The sequence below is a fragment of the Maylandia zebra genome, linkage group LG13, assembly GCF_041146795.1.
Source record: "Maylandia zebra isolate NMK-2024a linkage group LG13, Mzebra_GT3a, whole genome shotgun sequence".
In the NCBI taxonomy this organism is placed as follows: Eukaryota; Metazoa; Chordata; class Actinopteri; order Cichliformes; family Cichlidae; genus Maylandia; species Maylandia zebra.
Genome location: NC_135179.1, coordinates 34,586,215 through 34,608,842, shown reverse-complemented (window position 1 = coordinate 34,608,842; position 22,628 = coordinate 34,586,215). Strand labels below are relative to the sequence as shown.

At 46.4% G+C, this 22,628-nt stretch overlaps 3 protein-coding genes across 4 annotated transcripts; 1 reads left to right on the top strand and 2 right to left on the bottom strand.

Moving 5' to 3' along the window:
• Positions 1–3,197: 3,197 nt before the first annotated feature.
• Positions 3,198–9,664, bottom strand: tk2 (thymidine kinase 2). 2 transcript variants are annotated; one of them, XM_004572048.4, is made up of 10 exons: positions 9,436–9,661; positions 9,016–9,053; positions 8,761–8,835; positions 8,591–8,644; positions 8,112–8,201; positions 7,883–7,956; positions 7,022–7,110; positions 6,732–6,811; positions 5,089–5,169; positions 3,198–4,179 (listed from the first exon to the last, which is right to left on the bottom strand). In XM_004572048.4, exons 1-10 carry the CDS (start codon positions 9,584–9,586, stop codon positions 4,096–4,098), a joined length of 816 nt encoding a protein of 271 aa, XP_004572105.3. In that variant the 5' UTR covers positions 9,587–9,661; the 3' UTR covers positions 3,198–4,095. The 2 variants fall into 2 exon arrangements, with proteins under 2 accessions (XP_004572105.3, XP_004572106.3); XM_004572049.3 differs by lacking the exon at positions 5,089–5,169 and having other exon boundaries at positions 9,436–9,664.
• Positions 9,665–11,074: 1,410 nt separating this feature from the next.
• On the top strand, positions 11,075–16,558 carry aprt (adenine phosphoribosyltransferase). Its single transcript, XM_004572050.5, has 5 exons — positions 11,075–11,517; positions 12,879–12,982; positions 13,981–14,114; positions 14,839–14,917; positions 16,001–16,558. The coding sequence occupies exons 1-5, from the start codon at positions 11,429–11,431 to the stop codon at positions 16,138–16,140; spliced, it is 546 nt and encodes a 181-aa protein (XP_004572107.1). The 5' UTR covers positions 11,075–11,428; the 3' UTR covers positions 16,141–16,558.
• cdt1 (chromatin licensing and DNA replication factor 1) lies at positions 16,499–21,868 on the bottom strand. Its single transcript, XM_004572051.6, has 9 exons — positions 21,290–21,868; positions 20,446–20,732; positions 20,141–20,335; positions 19,801–19,946; positions 19,587–19,687; positions 19,289–19,477; positions 17,987–18,133; positions 17,654–17,855; positions 16,499–17,496 (listed from the first exon to the last, which is right to left on the bottom strand). The coding sequence occupies exons 1-9, from the start codon at positions 21,653–21,655 to the stop codon at positions 17,330–17,332; spliced, it is 1,800 nt and encodes a 599-aa protein (XP_004572108.2). The 5' UTR covers positions 21,656–21,868; the 3' UTR covers positions 16,499–17,329.
• Positions 21,869–22,628: the final 760 nt, after the last annotated feature.

Below are 22,628 nucleotides of genomic sequence, written 5' to 3'. Positions count from 1 at the left end.
TGTTAGTGTCACTCTGGGATCTAATCATAGAGATGCTGCACAAATGGAAGTAAGCAGTCCTACATATCTGTTTAATATGTGCACTGGAGGTCCAAAATGACTCAGGCTCCTAACAGGAATATGTGACTTCACTATTACAAAGTTGTGACCCAGTATTTTCCTGAAACTGAACATACAACTGAGAAAAATCCTGAATCAGGAGCTGCATCGTTCCCAAGGGCAGCGATGGTGGTAAACTGTAAAGCATATGTTCACACAGGCTTTGATTAAAACTTGCTGTTGTTCACCCTCAGCATCGCAGGTTCATTGATGGAAACATCTGTACATTCGTTGACTGGTGAAAGTTCTTCATTGTGTTTGGTTTGTTCGGCAGCATCAGGAAAGCTGATGTTCACTGTTCAAAAACGAACTGTTGTGAACAGAGTTGCTTATAGATCTTTTTAAAAAGTGGCGATGAATAGATTAGTCTGCTGGTGTTCCTTTAGCTGTGTTGCCTCATTTACTAAAGACCTGTCTGGACTACGTTCACAAATACTGCTCAGCCACAGTTAAACATGTCTGCTTGAAGAATGAAGCAAAGCTTTTACATTTGAAGACACATTTTTGAAAGTTGTTTTGATGCAAGCATGCATGAGCTTAAGGCTCATCTGCAGAACTGCTCCAGTATCCTAGAGTTAGGCAGGAAAAACTGCAAATGATGCAAAACAGTGCAGCTAATAAATGTAAATATTTTTTTTCTCTTCTGCCAGTTTTTTGTTATTACCTTTTTGCATGACAGCAACATAATTTTATTTTATTTATTTTTTATTTTTTTATTTTTTCTGCCTGTCCCGTTTGGCTCTTTTGCATCAGAATTGTTGTCTAAAGGCAAAGAAAGATGCCCAACGGATTTACTTTACCAAATTGACCATCCCAGCCTTGCCGTAATGGTCCATTTGATTCACCTTTTATTGTTTATTTTATTTTCACTTACTGAATACGGGACAGACTGGACTGGGGGAAAGAAGGGGAGAAAGAAAGAGGGAAAGAGAAACAGCTGAGAAGAGGGACGGGGGAGAAGGGCAAAAAACAAAAACCAACAGAATGAGCAGAAAAAAAATGCATATATCAATCACCTGGATCACCTGCTGAGAAAGAAAAAAGAGAACAAGCAGAAGAGAACAAGAGTAATAGAATAAACAACATCACAATGATATATGGGAATATGACAGTAAATACTAAATATTAAACATTATTATACAGGCACACACAGACACAAACATCCATTCCCACCCTCATGCTCTCATATGCACTTACTCCACACTCAACCAACGTGGAGACAGACATAAAGAGACGTTGTACACACGATCACACTCCCCAAGCGTACTCTACAAACCAGGTCTAGGTACCCTTGCCCCTGGAGGGGGGAACTGCACCCAGACCCAGGTGGTGTTACCCTTTTCCCTGCGGTGGGGGGAGGCAGACCGCCCCGACTCCGCAGCAGCAGGGAGGCCCCACACTCCAGACCTCAGTCGGACGGCCAACTCCTCCTCCTAGCCCTCCCGCTCCAGCAGGCCGCAGAGAATGGGGGTGAGAGAAGACTCCAAATCTCCCTCCACCCGCTCATTGTAGTGTTGATGCATGTGTGTTCTAAGGTGCATTTAAAACCCAGGAGGGCATGGAGCTACCTGCCAGAGAGCAGCAGGTAAGCGCATGGTCCCTCCTGCTAGCCCTTGAGAGGTGGGCAACGACGCCAGGGGTGAGGTGTACACCCTGATGGTAATTTGGACTCCGTGATTGTGCCCACCCCCAAGATCCTATATGTATGTGTAATGAGAGTGTGAGTAATGTGAATGTCTAAGTTGTGGGATAAAATTGAGGCAGAGGCAGCCAGAAGGGGACAGAGGGGGGGGGGGGGGGGGGGGGGTAGCCTCCTCTGCACCCTGGTGACATACCCCTACTCCAAGGCCCTGCATGTGTGGGTGGTTGTGGAGGAGCGGGAAGAGGGAGGCAGCTGGAGATGGGGAGGGAAGGAAGGGAGGGGCAGGTGACCCCTCCCTGGGGCCAGCTCCCCCGCTGACCCCAGTAGGCACCCCCATACTCTGCGACCCGCCAGGGAAAGGGGGCCCAGGCCCATCAGACCGGGGCCCAGTGCAGCAGCGCCTCCCGGCCACACAGAGCCCGGGACAGTCCACCCAACCCCACCACAGAGAAAACTGCACCCACCCCACCATCCACCCATCTTCCAGACTACATAAGACAATAGACGCCCAGGCTGAGATCTTCCTCCACCTCTCCTGTATCTCCCCCTCCTGCAGAGAGAGTTCCTGAAGAGAGGAAAGCTCCTGCAAGATGTGACAATCTCCCCCACCAGTTGAAGAGCCCCCCAGGTGGCTCGATGCACTGGCGGCACCCTGCTCCTGGGCTGGGCCCCGATGCACCCACCCGCCCACAACCCTGGTGACACACCAACCAGGACCCAAGCCCCCGAGGCCCGGCCCGGGCTCCAGCCCAGAGACGGAGCGCCCCCAGAACCTCACGCCCATCCCGGACCCACCCAGGGGCAGCCAGGCTACCAGGTCAGTAACCCACGTCCGTCAGCACAGACCCTCCCCTAGCCCCGCTGCACGCAGCCGCGAGGAAACAGTCACCCGAGAGCCAACAGAGCCCTTAATAGGCCATGATCGATACCCCGGGTTGAGCCCCCCAAGGAAGACGCCTCCGGGAACCCCCCGACGCCCTAAGCCTGTCGTAAATATTATTTACATTGAAAGTCTAATTACAGACTCGCGTTGAATGCCATTTCTGTAGGATACGAGACAAAAACCCAACTTTGACTTGTAAGAAATATTTTATTAGTTCATTATATGTGTTGGATGGAAGAGTGACGTCTAAGTAAAGTGGTGCAGTGCAAAAACATGTGTATGCATGCTGCCTCTGTGGTCTGAGGTCACTAATCTTCTGTTGGTGGATCTGGATGGAGGACAAACAATAGTTTGGGTCATTTTTTTCCCTTTGGTTAAAAGCTGTCACATTTATTTATAGCACCAAACCACAGCAATGTTTGAGCTCAAGCTGCTTTATACTTGCAGCCCCAAGACGAGTTTTCTATTCATTACCCAAGTCTGTCGGCCTCCCACAGCCCAGAAAAATATCACCCTGACTTTAACTGATGTGCAAGCAGTTTGCTAATCCCTCTGCAGTCAACACGCCAATAATTCAGTTCAATCATATTGTTTAATTGATGCTTTTGACTTTTATTACACAGAGTGCCAACTCTCAATGAGCACAATTGCAAAGTGTATAAAATAAAACACAAATTTTACACACATTTTATTCCTAACACAATGCAGCCAACTCTGCTTGATCCTTCAAGCGCTGTAAACTCGACTGATCAGTCATGTGACCTGGCAGTGAGTCTTTAAGCACGCTCAATCATCCGGGTAAGGAAAGAGAAGGCAGAGAGCCCACAGCATCACTCAGGAAGCTCCAACGTGTCCCCGAGTTCAAGGCTCCAGGGCGTCAGGCTGTCAGTGGCTGCAGATTTTTCACAGTGCCGGATCACACAGCCTGTTCAAACACTGACTAAATGTTGTCATGGAAATAGGCTCCTTCATTCAGGTGGCAGAGCAGATGCAGGCAGGTAAAGGACAGAGGAGTGATACAGAGTGATGATCAGACCAGGACGTATAACTCGTGGTCTGAAGTGACACAACGCTGTCACTGGACTTGTTCTGTATGAAGAGTTTTCACTTACACACTTCCTCAGACTCACAGAGGATTAATCACGCTCTCAGGAAAAACTCAGCAGATAAGATGCAAGGACCAGCCTGAGCGCGCAGCATCTTTGAAGGCTGACAGGCTTGGGCTCGAGCACTGGAATGATCCGCTCTCATGTTCAGTTTCTCGATAGTTTCTTGTGAGCACATCGATTACATTTTACTTTAATACTACAATCAAATGTACTGAGATTGGTCTTCATGAATAGGAATGGCTGACCTGGGAGTGCATACAAAAATGTCACATGTGACGAGGTGTAAGATCAGAAACAGCTTAAAAAAGGTGCTGTAACAGCTTCCTGTCAGGTTGGGGTTAGCATGAGTGCGTGTTCGGGAATCAGAGACTTGCTGCTAGGATCTTGGCTCGGTTCTCTTCGTACTGGTGCAGCATCCTCTGCAGGTTGTGGTCAGCAGGAATCACCTGCAAACACACACATCATTCTTAAATATCAGGAAGATCAGGGTTGGCTATGAGGGACTTACTCGACACAGAAAGCAGCAAAAACATGGCTCCAAACCAGATTAAAGCCTGTGTTTTGGGGGAAGCGGGGAAAACAAACAATGATACAGTGTCTCTACGCTGCACTAAAGGACAAACCTGGATAAAACTAATTGTAGGGACGGCTTTCCCAAGCGTTCTTCATAGTGGGGTTGAATATGCTTCATCACAAAGCGTAATCCTGACAGCAGACAGTCTTCTGAATCAAAACAGAGCTGGTACTGCAAAAGAGACGGCTGAAAGCTGAAGGCTCCGCCTCTCCTGTGGGGGCTGAACGTCCCTGTCACTGCAGTATTTTGGATCAACTGAAGGCTTTTCAGGGAGTTTTTAGGACATCCTGATAAGAATGAATATGTCCAGCCTAGAAGTAATAAATGCATGAACAGGAAGAACACCACTACACAGGCTCTTCTATACAGTGAGCAGCAAAGATCTTCTAAATGAGTGGATAGAGCTGGATAGAAAGAATAGAAAACAGTGCTCGTATGTGTTGTGTGTGGATGGGTGAATGAGGCATACAGTATGACATGCTTTGAGTAGAAAAGCACTTAATAAGAACGAGTCCAATCACACTGACACAACTCGTGCTTCAAAAACAACTTGGGTCAACCAGACCTGGGAGTTTGGGCCCAGGTTCCTCGTCGTGTTTCTAATCAGTGTGGAAGAGTGCACCGTCCCGTCCTTGTTATGGGCTTAGTTGCAACAATATTTAGGTGGGTGGCATGAGACAAGAACCCAAGGTTTCCCCAATTCATTGTTATCATTCACTGTGTGTGTCTGTGGTGTGAGAGTACTACCTGAAAGCAAAGCTGTGCTCGTGTGAACACTCACCAACACAGGAGCAGGAACAGGCCAGGAGCTACGCCTGATTAGCCACTCCTCATAAAGCTGGTGAATGGACTCAAGGTACTCCTGGTGGATGGACACACACACACACACACCTGAGAGACAGCTCACTGCTGATATTTATGGGCTCCGCAGTTTAACAAGGATTTTATTTAAGGTCTTTTTATCCGGAACGACTCTAATTCTTTGGGATTTTAAGATTCATGTTTGCTGCCCCACTAAACCTCTTGTGAAAGACGTCCTGAACCTTACTGACTGTTTTAGTCTTGTTCAGTCGGCGCTCCCTCCCACGAGCGTGGACGTACTTTGGATTCAGTCTTATCTCGTGCTCTGTAATTATGTGATATTCTAATTTGCACTTTTGGTAAATGGCCTGGTTCTTATATAGCGCTTTTCTACTCTGAGCACTCAAAGCGCTTTATACAACTAATTCATTCACCCATTCACACAAGCACTTCTAAGCTTAAGTGCTAAGTATCTAGTATTCATAGACATTCACACTCCGATGGATGCATCGGAGAGCAACATGGGTTAGTATCTTGCCCGAGGATATTTGGCATGCAGACTGGAGCAGCCTGGGATCGAACCACCGACCTTCTGGTTAGTGGCTGATCTGCTCTGCCACCTGAGCTACAGCCACTTTTCTGATCACTGTCATAATTCAAATTTCTGTGCTGACCAGTTAAACCTCTGTTACCTGTGCGCGAGCTCTGCACCATCACTCCTGCTGGACATTTTTCTGCTGTTTCAGAATATTGGGGCCTTTATTTGGGCATCAGCCAGGCTCTGCTCCCTCTTCTCCAACCTGCTCACAGGCAACGTAAACGCGACAGCATTTCCCCAGTTTTGGCTTCCAGTAAATTTTAGATTTGATTTTAAGCTTTAATTGTTTGCTTTTAAGTCTCTAAATGGGTCGGCTCCCTCTTACCTCTCTGAACATACTCCTAACAGAGCCTTCAGGTCTTGTTGTTCCTAGAAGCAGACTCAAACACAGAGCAGGCCGGCCTTTACGGTGGCTACATTGTGACTTTGGAACGCTCTCCTTTTCGCATTAGGACCTCCCTAACACCACATCTTTATTCCCTTACTGCGACTCTTTTCTTTGTTTTTGTGACCTGTCTGTTGGGGTTTTTCCCAGTTTGTGCAGCACTTTGGTCAACCTGTTGTTTAAAAACATACTTATAAATACACTGACTTGAATTGACAGGACGCCTGCTGTAAACTTGTCATGTATGTTTGTAGTAGCAGTTGTCTGGTAAGGTGTAAATATTGATGCCACCTCACTGCAGTCCATGTAGTGAAGACCCAGGTGAACAGAAACTGGAGCTAGGAGGAAGCCGTGTGCTGACGTGTGCTGCTGCTCACATCTTTAGCCTTTTGTTGCATCTCTAGGAACCAGCTTCATCTTTGAAGCAGAGCTCCAGCATTTGTACGCGTTTCAAACAAAGTGTTAAATGCCATTTGACTCGAGAAACCTCAGATTTTTCACCATGAGTTGGAAATGTTTTCAGACTCTCTGGAGTAGCTTTGTGGTCACTTCAAGTGGTCATTAGATTGGCACTACTGTGCAGCTGTCTGTGTCCCTTTGAATTGACAAACTTCAATGAAGTGAAGCACAAGCTCCTCACCAGTGGAATGACTTTCTCCTCTTCTCTGCATCGCTGCTTTAACCTTTCATGGCAGGTCTGAGGAGACGTCTGCAGGTAAACTGGAGCCAGGGAAAAAGCCAAATATGACATGTATCATTATTATTACTGCGACTACATGAACTCATTTCATTACATAGGAATGCCATTTGTATAAACACACAACCTCAAAGACAGAGGTCAGTTCTCATCGTGTACATTCAGACGTGCACAGGATTCGTGCTTTGTTTCTTGATGCTGAGCTGCAGCAGGTTTGTTTGTGTTGTACTCACCAATGAGATCAACAGGAATGCAAATGTTAGCTGTAATCCAGTCAAACCACTCGCTGAGAACAGCATAGTCCACCTCTGGCATTTTCCCACTGGAAGAAAAACATGAAATAAAACTCTAATTCTACTCAAAGCACTTTATAAACATGTCTCATTCACTCATTCACAGGTTCTATCTGACCTAACGAGCTTGGAAAGAAAACCGACTGGACTTCTTGAAATGTCTTGAAGACGTTTCAGCTCTCACCTTAGAAGCATCTTCAGTTCTAAGGTCTCACAGTGATTTCACCCAGAACCTCCGCTGATAATTTCACACGTTGGCACATGATCACTAGCGGGTCAACAACACCAACTACGGCTTAAATACCCGGGACTCTCCACACATTGGAGGTTCAACCATAGACTGTAGCAGTCAAAGATCAAACCATCAACGCTCTGATTAGTAGGTGACCGTCTCTACCTCCCGAACCACCCCAGCTCTCTAAATTCCCAGAAATGTCAGAAATGCTCAGTTACAGGTTGGATGATTCATTTGAGACAGTTACATATTTTAAATGAAATGTTACATTTTAAGTAACTGCTTCTCTGTTTACATAGCTGCGGCTGTGAGGCACTTTGGCCATTACTGCAAATCAACATCTGGACTATTTCATGGTAAGACTTGGCTACAATGATGCATGACTGAACACGACCTTTACATTAAAGACATGAGAACAGATGCTGAGCCTGACTGAAATAACAATCCATCCTCTCTGTCTGTACATAAATCACATGCACAGGTTGCACACTCTCCTACTTCAGCGCTGCAGGGCTGTGTTGTTCAGGTGAAACTGTGTGGATGATCCGTGGATCAGATTACTGTACCTTCTGAAGAGATTCTCCACAAAGATGTACTTGGCGCTGAAGAGAGATCTCTCCATCATCCTAACAGGAGCTGCCTGAAACCAACAAGAAACAGCACGTGTGCCAGCGTATCCGTTTGCATAACCAGCGTACAGCCATCAGTGTGCTAGCCCAGGCTATATGGGTGTTAGCATGCAACAAAACAAGCACAGAGTAAACCAGCTGTGGTGCTAGCTAGCAGGACACTTACCACAGCTGACAGGTGTCGATCCAGCATAGTGAGCTGAACGTAGGTCTGTAGCGTGATGCCCCAGCGCTGAGGATCCTGGTACATTAAAGCCTGCGGGGACAGAACCTGCAGGTGAACAGCTAGACTGACATGCAGGGAAGTCACACTACCAACCAGCACTCAACACATTCCCAGAGCATTTGATAAGCTTGACCAGACTCCTGAGGAAGGATCCTGATGGAAGCGGGAGTATACAGAGACAATCCATGGTGTTTACACTCACCACATCTCATCCCAAGTCAACACTGTTCAGCACCAGCGCGTTAAACACCGGCGCGTTCAGCACCGGCATGTTAAGCACCGGCATGTTAAGCACCGGCATGTTAAGCACCGGCGCGTTCAGCACCGGCGCGTTCAACACTCCAGCATCATAAAAGCACAAAATGTTTTGGAAGAATCCTTCCAGCTCTGCACACTGACAGCACGGTCATGTACGTTACCAGAGGGTTGTGCCCTCGGACATCTCTCCATTTAGAGATTGGCTCTGTAAGGACCTGCAAGAAAGAGGCAAGGAGAGAGGAATACATTCGTGAACAAGTGGTATACTTTGAGCTCGGTAACACTGGAAATCTTGAACGCACACAGCTACACTGCACAAAGACTGACTGACCTCGATACTGCTGGTTTTGCTGAAATATTCCAGACATGTTGTCTTCCCACTGGCAATGTTCCCCTCAACACAGATCTGAACACAGCAACGTACAGGCAGACTGTCAGACACTGCTGTGAGTCTCTGAATATTCATCACTTCCACTGAAAAACTATGGACGATCCGTCCCACATGAGAATCTGCTGTCCACATTAACATTCACATCATTCCCAGCATGCACCGAGGGGCAAACTCAGATTAAACATGGAGGCTCACCACTGCTTTCCTGTCCTCTCCATCCCGCAACAGCTTCCCTTAGAAGGGAGACAACACAGTCAGACTCGATTTCACTTCCTGTAAGTGTTATTGGTTGATTGATTTGAAGGGGGCTCAATACTGTGGGAAATAAAAGATAAAACCTCAAAGAGCTCGTTTTGAACTGTTTGTTTCCCCACATGTTCTTATGACGCTACTCTGAGTCACTCCCTTTTCATCAGCTACTGCTGACAGCACACAACACGTTAACTGACTGCAGATACTCTGTAGGCTACAATTAACCTGAGTTCAGACTGAGGTCAGATCGCTGCTGTCGATCTGTAAGCACCGGGGCAGACATTTGAACCCGGCTGGTTAAACGCTGCTTTAAAGCTCGAGTTCAGCACGGGTCTGATGTGTCCTGACAGCGGCAGCACTGACCTGCAGCCCCGGGCCGTGTCCCGCTGCGGGCTCTGGACGGGACCAGCCTGAATCCCCCGGCACACGCTTTCCTCCACCCGCTCCATCCAGCCCACAAACATGCCGGCGCCACGGCACGGCGAGCGGACACGAGTGTGACACACACCGACATCAGTGTGCCATGTCAACAGCCTGTACACGATCCTCTGTACTCACCACACAGGAAGAAGAAGCGCCGCATTTCTTCTTCGAATTATAAGAAGCCGCATCACTGTCAAACAGCGCCACCTACTGTAGACGACCAATCGTCTGCTCGACGGAAGTTGCGTCACCAAAACAACAACAACACGAAGCGGAAGAGCGAAGAAGTCGGCAAGTCCGCTATTTTTTAATGGAAACTGGCATTTCTTCTATGTTTACGTCAAGTTACAGAGTCTGGATTTAGCGGAAACGACGCTGAATAGCGCGTTTAACCCTTTTGCTTTGTGGTAAATGTTAGCCGCGCGCTAGCCGCCCATTTCTAGTCTTTTCAGTGGCTACACCTGCTTTCCGTGGCTCGTTACAAACGATCTGAGATATATGAAGTAGTAAGGGTATTTAATGCCATACTAGGCAGATTTACCGCACTGCCATTTACTACACATTTACCCGTGTTTGGCCATTGTCAGTACATCTCGCTCGTTGTAAACTTTCTTTAAACATGTATGATTCCAGCCTACCGGATGGGCACTTTTGACTTTTTGTAGTTCAGTTCACTGATTGACTCTCCTGCAGTGCTGTTTTCCTGTATTCATCACCTTTAATAAAGTGTCCTGTGTTACAGTAACAGTGAGTTGTGGATTTACTTAATGAATGCCTAAGTTGGGCTTTAATCTGCCTTAGACATGTGTTTTGTATTTTTTTATTATTAAGTTATTCTCTGCCAATAGGTCTAGAAACACATAACAGACCTGAACCAACGAAGCAATGTGTACATGCAGGCAAAGACAAGTTTTGGAAGTATTTGTACAACACATGCCTCCGCAACAACTTCAGCGTTTCCTGGAATTGATTAGGAAACACTAACAGAGCTATTATCTGTTATGGGAGTCAGATAGTCTTGGTTGACTGTGAAGGCCATGGTGTATGATCACGCCATTTTCATAATCAACTATTCAGTCTATTTGTCACAGGACAAACATAATCTCTCATAGCAAGTTTGTAATGATTTTACAACTCTTTTACCTTTGGCAAGTGAACTCTAACATGTCTGTCTGTAAATGACAGTGTCATGAATAATCCTTCAGTTTTTACCAGTACAAAAGTAAAACAGTTACATTGTCTCATCAGGAGAACCTAAAAGACTCCTCTTATGGCTAGTCTTTGCACATGATAATCACAGAAGAAAAGAAAGGAATTGATTTTCAATTGCGCTTAATTTCAGGAGACTTTCCAACCTGTTGGTTCAAAAGAGCCAAAAGAAAATCCTCATCGATGTTGGAGTAAAAACTAGATGCTTTTATTGGAATACACACTGATAATGCTTACTGTCCTGTCATTGTAAACCAGTCAGAATACATAAATAACTCATTGTGATCATGCTGACTGACTTATGTATGTATGTATGTATATATATGTATATATTGTACTATTCTTAGTTAGCGTATTGTCTGTCTTGTCTTAATGTTGGTTTAAAATGGAGCACTGTAACAAAAAATAATTTCCCCCAGGGATCAATAAAGTATTCTGATTCTGATGACCACAGACAGCAGTCCAGGCGTCAGGTGGGATAAAGGAGCTGGAAACATCACCTGACAAAGAAAAATCAGACAACAAACTGAGTGAATAAAAGAAGGCTTCTTCGTTGCACATTTTTCACCAATCACAAGCCTGTTCTTTCGCTCTAGACTTTCGACCAATCACCGATCAGGATGAATTGCACTGCTGTACTGTGCATCCCCGTCCGCACAAGAGGGCGACAAAGGAGTGTTTGCACACCGTAGGAGGAGGAGAAGAAGAAGAAGTAGCGTTCAGCATGGCCGCAGGCTGGGAGGCAAAGCTGCAGCTGGTCCAGAGACACGTCCGCGCTTTCCCAGACTTTCCCAAGAAAGGGATCCTGTTCAGGTAAGACACTGCGTTCTTGTTTGAACGGCCCAGCAAACGTAAGGTCTCTTCGCTGGTCTACCGCGAATAGAAACGGGTCTCTGAGAGCTGTAACCAGGTGCAAGGGCACGTGTCAGACCCCTGCTACCAGGAAGCACACTTTGCCCCCACAGTGAGCACTTAGGAACAGCCGAATAGTGTGTGTGTGTGTGTGTGTGTGTCGTGCAGTGCAGAAGGAGGGCGGGGCTCTTCAAGTTAAAGCAGCGGCTCATGTAGTCTGTCATCGGTACCAGCTCATCTATGACCTACGATTGTTTCCACAGCCTGAGCTTCAGACAGTGAACGGCCTCCGTGACCCGCTGAGCATGAGGTCAATATCAGTGTGTATTTCAAAATAAAATCCCTTTGAAATCTTGCTGTCAGGATGCCGCAATGGCTCAAAGCACTGAAAGCCTTCACTGTAGTCAGAGAACTGCTCAGAGGTTAACTTCAGAGGCCTTTGAACATGACGATGAGCTGTTTAATAAGGAATACATCACGCAAATGAATATGAAACAACGTTTAACCTTCAGGCTGTTAGTAGTTTTTGACCGTGGCAATATTTTCTTGCAACACTTTGATGACTGTGCATGAAAATTGCCACTCAGCTCTGAATGTTGCAGACACACAAACAGTTGATCTGTTACAGTAATATAATCGGGTGTTAGCCTTCCAGCAGTGAAAATGCATACAGTGTTTTCTAATAGTACTCCCTAGAGGTAGCATGTAAAAAGTAGTCCGCCCAACACAGAGCCCAGTGACACTACAACATCCAGCTACAGGCTGGTTCAGTTCAAATAACATGCAGTATTTGTTCAGTTAGTACTGTGCATTATAACTATGCCACCTACAAGTCAAAGGCTGGGTTTTGTCACTCCAATGTCAAATATAGATCAGAAATCAACACTTTGCATCTCTAGGAAATGAAATCTCTCTGTGGAAATGTATGTTATAATTCTGATGTGTATCCAAAAGGACTGGTTACTATTTAAGCCTGACTCTTTACCTGGAGGTCCAATCCCCCCAGTAAGTAGACGAACCACTATTCCTGCTGAGCCACAGCTACTCCCAGTATCAGCTGATCATAGGAATTTGCTGATATATCAGTATTGGGATTTATAACAGCTGATAAATGGAGACACAGGAGAAAACCCTTCAGCATGGTTTCAGGGTGTTCCTCCTGTGCTCATGTTGCATTGTTTGTCTATCAGAGGGTGGCTTCCCTCAGAAAAAGATCAGCAGTTATATCTGACTTTTAAGCCACCAAACAATAGCATGAGTCTTAAAAGCCCTGTATCTGCCAGGCTGTAAATGCTACAAACTGTTGTGTCTGAATCTTGCAGAGATATTTGTCCCATCCTCAAGGATGCAGCTGCCCTTAAAGCAGTAATTGACCTGTTTGAAGAACATGTGAGGAACATGTACCAGCACGTGGATCTGATTGTAGGTAAGAAAAACAAAAGCAGAGCTCTGAAACTGCTGTGCTCCACCTTTTAAAGGCGTCTTTAACACACCTTAAACATCCTCTCAGCCAGCTGTATCGCATGCTTGGTGTTCGGAAAGTCCACTTTATTTGTGCAGCTGTGTGAGATATTGTGTGTTAACTCCTGTGAGTATAGTGGTAAAGCATGTACACTCCATCAGATACTTCTGTTCAATATTTTTCCATCACTTGTTCTTAGTGTAAGCTGTCTTACAACGTCAAACATGAGGCCGCCCTGGACCCAGCTCCTCAGCAACAGCTGCTCAAAGTGAAAGAGTTGAGACTGGCAGGAAGCCGGCCTGTACCTGCTTGCTTCCTTAGTTTATTTATGTTCTTAAGCCAGTCAGGTCTGTGTAACAGTCAACAGCACACGGTGAATAAATGAAAGTGGCTCTCTTTTTATCTGGTTAAGTTACCATGGTAACTCATGCTGAAGTTGGCTGCGTTCAGTTTAGGTTTAAAATTGCCTGGAAAGACAATATTTACATTGACTCTTTATTGTGCAACATGTGTGAGTTAAGCAGTGCTGTAATTAAACCATCACAAACTTGCATTATCACAGGATTATTTGTGATGTGTTTGATCCTTAAGCTGCTGCCGAGTCTCTTTTAGTCTGTTCGAAGTGCAGCTGCTAGAGTACAAGAATATCTGTACACTGAACTCCTTTATCAGGCTGTGGGACCGTGAGCTTTACTGCTTCCATGCATCCAGTTTAAATGTGCAGCCGTCACTTTAGTAGCAAACAGCAACCCTGAGCACGCTCAGACACACAATCACTCACAGAGGATTAAATAATCTTATCTGCAACAGTGTTGCTGCTGTTTCTATAGAATTCTAATCATTCAATCACAGTCATCATCTGATAACGTCTCTGGTTTGGTTCGGGCAGGTTTGATGTTATTGTGTCCTTTTAATGTAAATGTTGCTCCTCCCACCTCATTATTGCTGTTTGTGTGTGGCAGGTTTAGATGCTCGTGGTTTCCTGTTTGGGCCTCTGCTCGCCCAGAGGCTAGGTGTTGGCTTCGTCCTGGTCAGAAAGAAAGGCAAACTGCCCGGAGCCACTGTTTCTGTCTCTTATGATCTGGAGTATGGCAAGGTAAAGAACACAAGGACACACTCTGAAAGGTTTGTGTGTTTGGAGGGCGGGCAGGATGAAACTGTTAGAGATGAGGTACTAAGGACAATCCTCATAAAAGTGGAGGAAATATGTATTTTTGGACATTTCACTGCTCGACTTTTTCATCCCCACTCCTCTTTTCCATGGGGCAGTTGAACGCATCCCTTCCACAAGCCGTATACAGAGACACTTATGGAAATGTAGACACTATGATCCTATTCTGCAGACAAGGCAGCAATATCTTAGACACACCTTCAGCCTTACTGGCCTGCTGTAAGCGCTGCGTCCTATAGGAAGGATCCAGCACCACAAACCCAGGATGGGAGGGTTTGTGGTGTTTGTTACATAACAAACAAACAGTATACTAAGACAATGTCAGCTTGTTTTCACCTGTTGAAGTGGAAAATAAGATCCAGTTGAAGTGCATCCTTTAGGTCCTGTAGTGCTAATCACAAATACGTGCACTGCAGCTTGCTGTCATATTCGTGTTTTTGTTTCAGTGACGTGTCTGCACAGCAGCTCAGAGATTCAGAGACAGAAAACCCACTGCTAGCTATCATGATGCAGATATGAGTCGAGGTTTACAAGAAACTCCGTTTCTCCTTTCACTGTTACTTGAGATAAGAAGTTTAGTCTCTGTTGCATCGTTGAGCTTGACCACATTCAGATCTCATTAAAAATGGTATTTACTCTGTTCCCCCAGGCAGAAGCAGAGATCCAGGAGGATGCTGTGGCGCCAGGACAAAGGGTCCTGCTCGTCGATGACCTCCTGGCTACTGGAGGTGAGAAATTGCCCAGTTTAGATGTGATTCAGTCCGACTGAGACATGAATACAAGCTATGTTGCTGAATATTTCCCCTTACTGGCACTTCTGCTTTTACTTCAACATTAGATAATCCGTGTAACATTATGGATGCCACGGGGGGATTCAGCGTTCACAGAAACAACCTTCATGACAGACGGCAGCTCTGATGCGTAGCGGTCGTTTCTTATGGTTTATGAAAGAAGCTGCACAGCTCGCTCGCGGCTGACACACAGCATTAATATTACTAGAATCTTTTTTCCCCCAGTCTCATGTTGTGACTCTGGTTTGACTTTTTTAATTAATGGCAGCTTTCCTGTCTTGAAATGGCAGTGATGAAGGAAAAGTTTGACTAGAACAGCATCGTCCTGTCTGGGCAGTGATGCGCACTACTCGTCTTCACTTTTCATACTTTGTTTAATCTGTGATGATTTTCCTTCACTCTTCTCCTGGTGAACTCGGCTGTTGCCTCCTCCCCTGTTGCCTCCTCCCCTGTTTTGGCCCATAGAGTCGTGCACGTCCAGCGAGGGGCAGTTACATTTTGGAGGTCTGTCTGTGAAACCCCTCTGAGACGCATAACGTGAACGGGACCATAAGTTAGGCTAAAGTCAACCCAGGCTTTCAGCTCAGCTTGAAGCGAATGTTGTTGTGCGCGAGACACCTTTAAGCTTTCTTTCAGCTGCAGCAGCAGGGCTGTAATTCAAACACAGGCTTACTCTGCATGAAAGTTTCATACATCGGTCCAGAAGTACTAACAGTTGCTGTTTTGGGTCATATTGATCCATTAAAAATGTTTTTTTTATTGATCCATATCACAGAACGCCGAGGTAATGAGGTCTGAGAGCTCTCCCTGTTTTCTGGAAGACTGAAAGAAAAGTTACCTGACAAGCCCAAATCCTGCTTTGCACTGTCGTCTTGGGTCCCCCTACTTCAATAAAAACTCGGTGTAGAGGGAAATAAAGCGGATTGGGCTGTTAGGAGTATCGGTGGGATGCGTGACTTTCTTTGGACTGATTTCTCTTAGGAAGTCTGCCTTTAAGACTTTGACATGTGTGTATTGCAGGGACGCTGCATGCTGCCGCCGAGCTGATGAGGAAACAGCAGGCTGAGGTTCTGGGCTGCATGGTGGTCATCGAGCTCAAAGAGCTAAACGGCATCGACAAACTCAAACCACACAGAGTCTTCTCCCTGCTTCAGTACTGAGGACACTCGACCCAGACAAGAAATCTCTTAATTTTACAGTAATTTTGTTTACAGGGTGTAGCTGCGCCCCGTTATTTTAATGGGATGTTACTGGAAGTACAGTACGTCCAGTGTCTGAGCAGCATCCAAGTTTACTTTGCCTCGGCTCAGAAGGCAGGGTGAGTTTGACCCTGTCTGGGTTCATGTTCAGGCGTGACGACTCTGCCACTGGAAGGCAGCTGCTAGTCACGAAACATGAACAACTGTGATGGAAATAACGGAGTGCAGATGAGACTGAAATGACTAAGAATACAAGAGATGCAGCACATGAACACGCAGCAGCCTCCATCAATGTAATGACTGAAAAAAGAAACGTTCCACTGGAAATGACCAAAACCAGCTTTACTGGGTGTAACTTTGCAATAAAGTGTACAACACATCTGTGTCAGTCCAATCATGTAACATCTAAAAACAAACACTGGTTATCACTGATGACTAAATGATCATCACGGTCTATGCTGGAACATTTAAAGCCGTGAGACAAGCTTAATACTGGTTTAGAATCAAGTGTGCAGCTTAAATTGTCTTTGTGTGCAAGTCTTCCAGCTGCAGCCAGCTGTGCTTTGCTCGAGGGTGAGTGTAGTTGTAGAGCACAGCAGCTGTCATGAAGCAGGTCTGCTTACACATCAAACCAGAACGAGCCGAACACGAGCTGAAACTCCGGTTTGGTCACAGCAAAGTCAATCATTACCTTTACTGATGAGTTACATCAGCCTGCAGCTGTTCGAATGGACCCGTTTTCTGCATCAGTAATGAGAACATCAAACACCCACAGCACCCTGCTGAGCTGTTTAAGATCCCCTCATGACCAATCCACCATTCGTGACAGCACAAAGCTGGGTGCAGCTCTTCACTGTGTTTCCTGAACATTCTCATCAAACAGTGACTCTGAATCTAAAATACAAAATGAGTTTACTGCATAGAAAAGTGTTCCTAATAACAAAGTCAGTACATCCGTGTTACACTTTGGATAGAAGGAAAAAACAAAACTGGATCAGTGTTTCGAACAACTCAGCACAAGCATGTCAGGAGGACTCCTTCAACTCCATCCATGTATTATCCAAACCAGATGAACGTGCCAAAACCTGCGGACAACCACTGAAACGTGCTAAAAATACTGCGAGGCGGTCACGTTAAAGGCCACCAGGCCTCAGATCAGAGTCTCCTCCTCTCGGAGTCTGCTGTTCACTGTGTCCGTCACAGTGCTGAGCTCCATGTTCTTATTCAGCTTCAGGTACAAGTCCTTCCTCACTGTGTGAAGAGTCAGCCAATCACCAGCCACTTCTGCCAGCAGATGGATGTGTTTCTCCATTTCACCTGTTGATTACAAAGGATCAGCCGGTCAGCTTCTACCTAGTGAATACGGCTCTACCTGGTTCAGTTTTCTGCTACATTTCTAACAGTTACAAACAGAAACCCTGTGTGGAGGGAGATCTCAGCACAAGCACCACATTGTTCTGTTTCGTGAACCAACCTGTGCTCAGAGAAGATCTGTAGCTTGCCACCATCCGGTTACACGCCACCTCCATCGTTAAAGCCGGTTTCTTCTCTGCAACAAACACACTGCGGAGAATCCGTGCCAGCTCCCCAAGGCGTGACATCATTAACAGGCGCTCCTCCTGCTTGCTGTTACGAGTCATGACTGCCTGGAGCTTCTGTGCCTCCTTTGCCCGAATCTGAGGAGAAAGCAAAGTAAACTATAAAGATGTGTTTTTAGCAGCTGTTAGAGACAAAAATCACATCTTAAAGAAGCTCCAACAGCACTGTGGTCGACCCCCCTGAAGAACTGTGTGCCCGGTCTACCTACCCGGTCCAGCAGAGACTGGGACACCCCTTTCAGGGCATTTGGGACAGCTGATGTTTGGGGGACTGTGGGGTTCTCCTGGGATGTTGGCTCTTTGTGAGCAGCTTTGTCTTCTGTCTTCAGAGCCAGCCCAATCAGAGCCTTCTCCATCTGAACACACACAAAAAGCCAACACATTTAGCGTTACAGTAATTATACTAATATAAAGTTCCATTAAAGAGCATCATGACAATCCCCGGCAGCCTACACCTGTTGCAGCATAACTAAGGGAGGATTCAGGGTCACCGGTCCAGCCCTAACTTCAGCAAAAAGGAAAGCTTGAATCTTAAAAGTAGAGATAGTGTCTGTCTCCTGAATCCAAACTGGAAGCTGGTTCCACAGAAGAGGGGCCTGAAAACTGAAGGCTCTGCCTCCCATTCTACTTTTAAATACTCTAGGAACAACAAGTAGGCCTGCAGTGTGAGAGCGAAGTGCTCTAATAGGGTGATATGGTACTACAATAATGATTGCATTTTATAAAGCGCTTTACAATGCCACTATTCATTCACTCTCACATTCACACACACTGGTGGAGGCAGCTGCAGTTGTAGCCACAGCTGCCCTGGGGCAGACTGACATCATTAAGATATGATGGGGCACAAATATACAAGAATATGATTTTGGATTTCCAAATATCCAACTACGCTCTCTCTCTAGTCCCCGTCACCCAACGAAAGCAGTCCTACATGTTGGATGGAGCACACGTGCTGGTCAAAACGACTCAGCCTCTTAACAGTAAGACGTTCTTGTGACTACACCCACTGTTACTAAGTAGTGCTCACCAGTTTCCTGGAACTGAACATACAACTGAGAAAAATGCTGAATTAGGAGCTGCATCTCTCCAAAGGGATCGATGGCGGTAAGCTGTCAGTCACCATGTTCACGCAGACGGCTTTGATTAAACTTGTTCCTTCTGTCCTTCACCCTCATGAACAGTAGGTGGTGATGCGAGTTTACAAGTAACAACACAAAACACGCGACGCTGGTCTGGTGGCAGACTCAGGAGGGGCTACGTGATTAACTGAGAGGGGAAAGTGCTACAGAGTGTGGGTATGACACAGCTGTTTGTGATTGAGGTCAAGTGTTGAACTGACAGCCTGGAGTGATTACTGCCCATGTGACCTTCAATCTTTTGAGACAACGCCACAAATGTGTGTAAACAACACCTGAAATTCAGAGTGCTAACACCTAACAGATATTAATCTCAGACTACAGTAAGCTCATCGTTTACGCAGAAGCGTGAGAGCGGCGACACTGCTGCAGCACCTTAGGTGTGATGAGTGAGCGGGCCTTGTCGAGCACCTCCTGAGCTGTGGCCAGTTTCTCCGGGCGAGGAGTCTGCGGCAGTGCGCTCGTATGGACGGCTGGCACAGAGTCCACATTAAAGCGAGGATGCCAGCGGGTCAGTTTGTCTTCTGGAACCAACACTGGGGGATCCAACGAGGACAGGAAAACCTGCAGGGAAAAAAAAGGAGATTTAGGCAAAAGTTTGAGACGCCAACAAAAAAGTAACTGCTGTGTGACTTATTAAAAAAATGAGTGAACCCAAACTAGAGCAGCTGACCTTGTGGTGCTGTTTGACAATGGAAAGCAGGCTGTTATGGAACACACGTCTTCTCTCCAGGAGACGAGAGGCTGACAGCACAGGTCGAGCCTCGCCATTTTCTGAGGAGAACAACCCCAAAAACCCAAATCAAAGCCATGTACTGAGGGACAGTTTACAAATATGGTATTTGGAGAAAAGGGTTGGCTGAGCTGAAGGTGACGTGCGCTCTAACCGGAGACGATGATGGGGTCCACGGTCAGCTGGTAGCTTCCCTTCTTAATGCTGCTGTTGAAAGCTTTGATGAGTTTCTCCTGCCGGAACGTGTAGGCCTCAGGAAACACCGTATTTATCTGACCCACGTGGCTCTCTTCAAAGCGCCTCAAAGAGGAAAGAAGTCAGTTATTATCTTTAGCAGCGAGCCACAGGTCCAGCGAGCCTTAGCTTAAAAACACACGAAGCTGCTGACAGCTGGAACCTTTCTAGCACAAACAACAGGACTGCTGACACATTCCACTTTCCCACACATTCTCAGCTTTTGTCTCACGAACTCATCCGACTAACCGAACACTTACTTGTGCATCATGTCCTGAACTCCCCGTTTGATCTTGGTGAAGGTCGCGGTCTCGCAGCGGTTGTACAACATGGCGACCACAGTGTCCATGCTTCTGAACATTTCAGCCAGCACCTTGTAATGGTAGGGGAGCGAGAGGCCTGGGGGGGCATCTTGAGCAAGAGTGTGGTACCGCTGATACGCTGGCTGCTCGGTGCTGGACACACAAGGGAGGACATTCACTTTAACATGGACTAAACAAAAGCTCATCTTTGGGGAAATGCAGCTTACTCTCACTTAGCTCTGTGCACATGTGCAAGTGCTCACCTGTCCTGAGCACGGGTCTCAGTCAGCTCATGCTCCGCTGCTGCTTTTGCTTCCTTCCTCTTCTGAGCTTTAGCTGCAAGCTCTTTGGCCCGAGCTACAGAGAGCTTCAGGGTCTTAGCTTCAGCAGAGGCCGAAATGATGGTTTCAGGAACAGCAGGGGAGCTACTGTCAGGCACTAAAGATGGAGAGGGTGTAGCTGAGGACGCAGTGGCAGGGATCTCATCTACACGCTTCTTAATCCTCAGAAGGCGTGACTTGAGAGCAGCGATGTCCTCTTTACCCAGGACCTGCCAGAAATGGAAAAAGGTGCTCTCAGCTAGGGCTGCTCAGTTAATCGAATTTTAACCACGATCTGGGCTTTCAGTGAAAATAATGGTGATTATCATTTTTGCCATAATCGAGCAGCCCTACTCTCAGCTGCGACCAAAACACACCAGAGGTCATGTGTGCAGCCCTGCTCCCCACATGCTGATTAGCCATCATGAGTGTTTCTCTCTCACACACAGCAACCTTTGTTAAAGAGAGGCGTGTTTCAGATATGATCAGGCTGCTCTCATTGTTCCAGTATGAAGACCTTATTCAAACTGCTGAGACTGAACCCTCTCAGGAATGATATTAAATCACAAGTTCAGTCTCTGAGAAAAGGCATAGAAACATCTCATTTATTCAGCTGAGAAACCTCGTGAGATTCAGAATGCCGATTTAAAGCCAGATCAGTCCAGAGGAGCAAATATCCAGACACTACAAAGATCTGAGCATGACGAAGAGTACACAAAGCCTGCAACTACAGAGTGAAGGCAGGACAAAGCCTGTGGGTCTGTGTGTACATGCACACGTCTGTTACCTGTGCCGTGTCTGCGGGCAGCTCCAGTTTCTTCCTGGCAGACCGCCTCGCCGGCCTCTCTGCTCCTGCAGCGGCTGCCGGTGCTCCGAGATCCGCCTGCCGCCTCTTCTTGGCGGTGCTGTGCTCGACGGCTGCGGCGGACACGGTCGCTCCGAGGTCAGCCGAGCCCCGCTTGGGGGTGCGGGGACTGGAGAGGGGTTGCTCCGCGCCATGGTTCAGCCCTGCGGCCTCGTCGATTACACGGAGAAACTCTTCATGAACTGTCGACGAACACGAGAAGGCGCTGCGTGGCTCTGTCGGCTTCGTTGGGCCGCCAGTGGCTTTCTTCGTCCGGGAGTAGAAGTCGGTAACCCGAGCCTGAGACATGCCGCTGGCCTCACAAGCGAACACGAAAACAAAACGAGGACGAGCAGAGCCCCAGCACACAGACGCCGTCTGCAAACGTTCTCCGGAAGTGCGCACACTGCACAGGAAGAAGAAACAAATGTTCGCGCGAAATGAATAAAGCCACGCCTCCCCCGGTCCTCTTGGTCGGAGGGTAAACCAGGACTGGAGCAGACCGTGGGCGGGCGTGTTCTTCTTCTGTGTAAAAGTTTTCCACACGCTAAACACGGGCTTTGAGCGGTGCTGTGGATCAACATGTCCAGTGTCTGTTTGTGAAAGTGTAACTTTACCTGTCTAATCACCATGGTTACAGCAGGTGATCACGTTCAAATCACGCCACCTTCCCGATAGTTTGCTGCGTGTTTCAGTGACACACACAAATAACACCGGTCCACCCAACCTTGTGGGTTCACACAAAGGGAGAATCTGTCTAACAAACCACAGTAAAGGTAATGAGAATATTCGTGCTAAATAGTATGCAGTTAATCATGACAAAGTTCAAAAGGGACGTGAATGTGAAAGCTATCCTGAGACTTCTGGGTCACGTGCTAGAACATTTTGTCTTTACTTTGAAATGGGAAAATGTTGTATTTGTTTCTTTCAAAGGCAAAACGGAAGATGTATACTTTATAATAAATCTGTTAGCTATCTTAGCTAAATGTTATTTCCAGAAATGCAAATACAGTAGCCAAAAGCCTCATTTTAAACACAGCTATACTGATAACTGCTTAGTGGATCACTTAATAAAAAGGCTATAAAAACAATTACTATTTGTACTAATTACAAATTATTTGAATGTAGGCTATGTAACAGTTTATATGCACCCCCTGGCATGTGTTAATTATGTTCAAATACATTCTCTGTATACTGTTGCTTAATAAAGTTGTTGTTGTTTTTTTTGTTTTTTTTTTTGGGGGGGGGGGGGGGGGGGAGCAGAATAACACTAGATCACAAC

Coding starts and splice junctions, on each gene's coding strand:
- tk2 (XM_004572048.4), bottom strand. CDS start 9,586: ATGTCGGTGTGTGTCACACTCGTGTCCGCTCGCCGTGCCGTGGCGCCG. Junction 8,645..8,760: donor GCAAAACCAGCAGTATCGAG/GTCAGTCAGTCT, acceptor TCTTTCTTGCAG/GTCCTTACAGAGCCAATCTC. Junction 7,957..8,111: donor ATCGACACCTGTCAGCTGTG/GTAAGTGTCCTG, acceptor TGTTGGTTTCAG/GCAGCTCCTGTTAGGATGAT.
- aprt (XM_004572050.5), top strand. CDS start 11,429: ATGGCCGCAGGCTGGGAGGCAAAGCTGCAGCTGGTCCAGAGACACGTC. Junction 12,983..13,980: donor GCACGTGGATCTGATTGTAG/GTAAGAAAAACA, acceptor TGTGTGTGGCAG/GTTTAGATGCTCGTGGTTTC. Junction 14,115..14,838: donor ATGATCTGGAGTATGGCAAG/GTAAAGAACACA, acceptor CTGTTCCCCCAG/GCAGAAGCAGAGATCCAGGA.
- cdt1 (XM_004572051.6), bottom strand. CDS start 21,655: ATGTCTCAGGCTCGGGTTACCGACTTCTACTCCCGGACGAAGAAAGCC. Junction 20,336..20,445: donor GAGACCCGTGCTCAGGACAG/GTGAGCACTTGC, acceptor TTGTGTGTCCAG/CACCGAGCAGCCAGCGTATC. Junction 18,134..19,288: donor GCTCACTCATCACACCTAAG/GTGCTGCAGCAG, acceptor GTGTGTGTTCAG/ATGGAGAAGGCTCTGATTGG.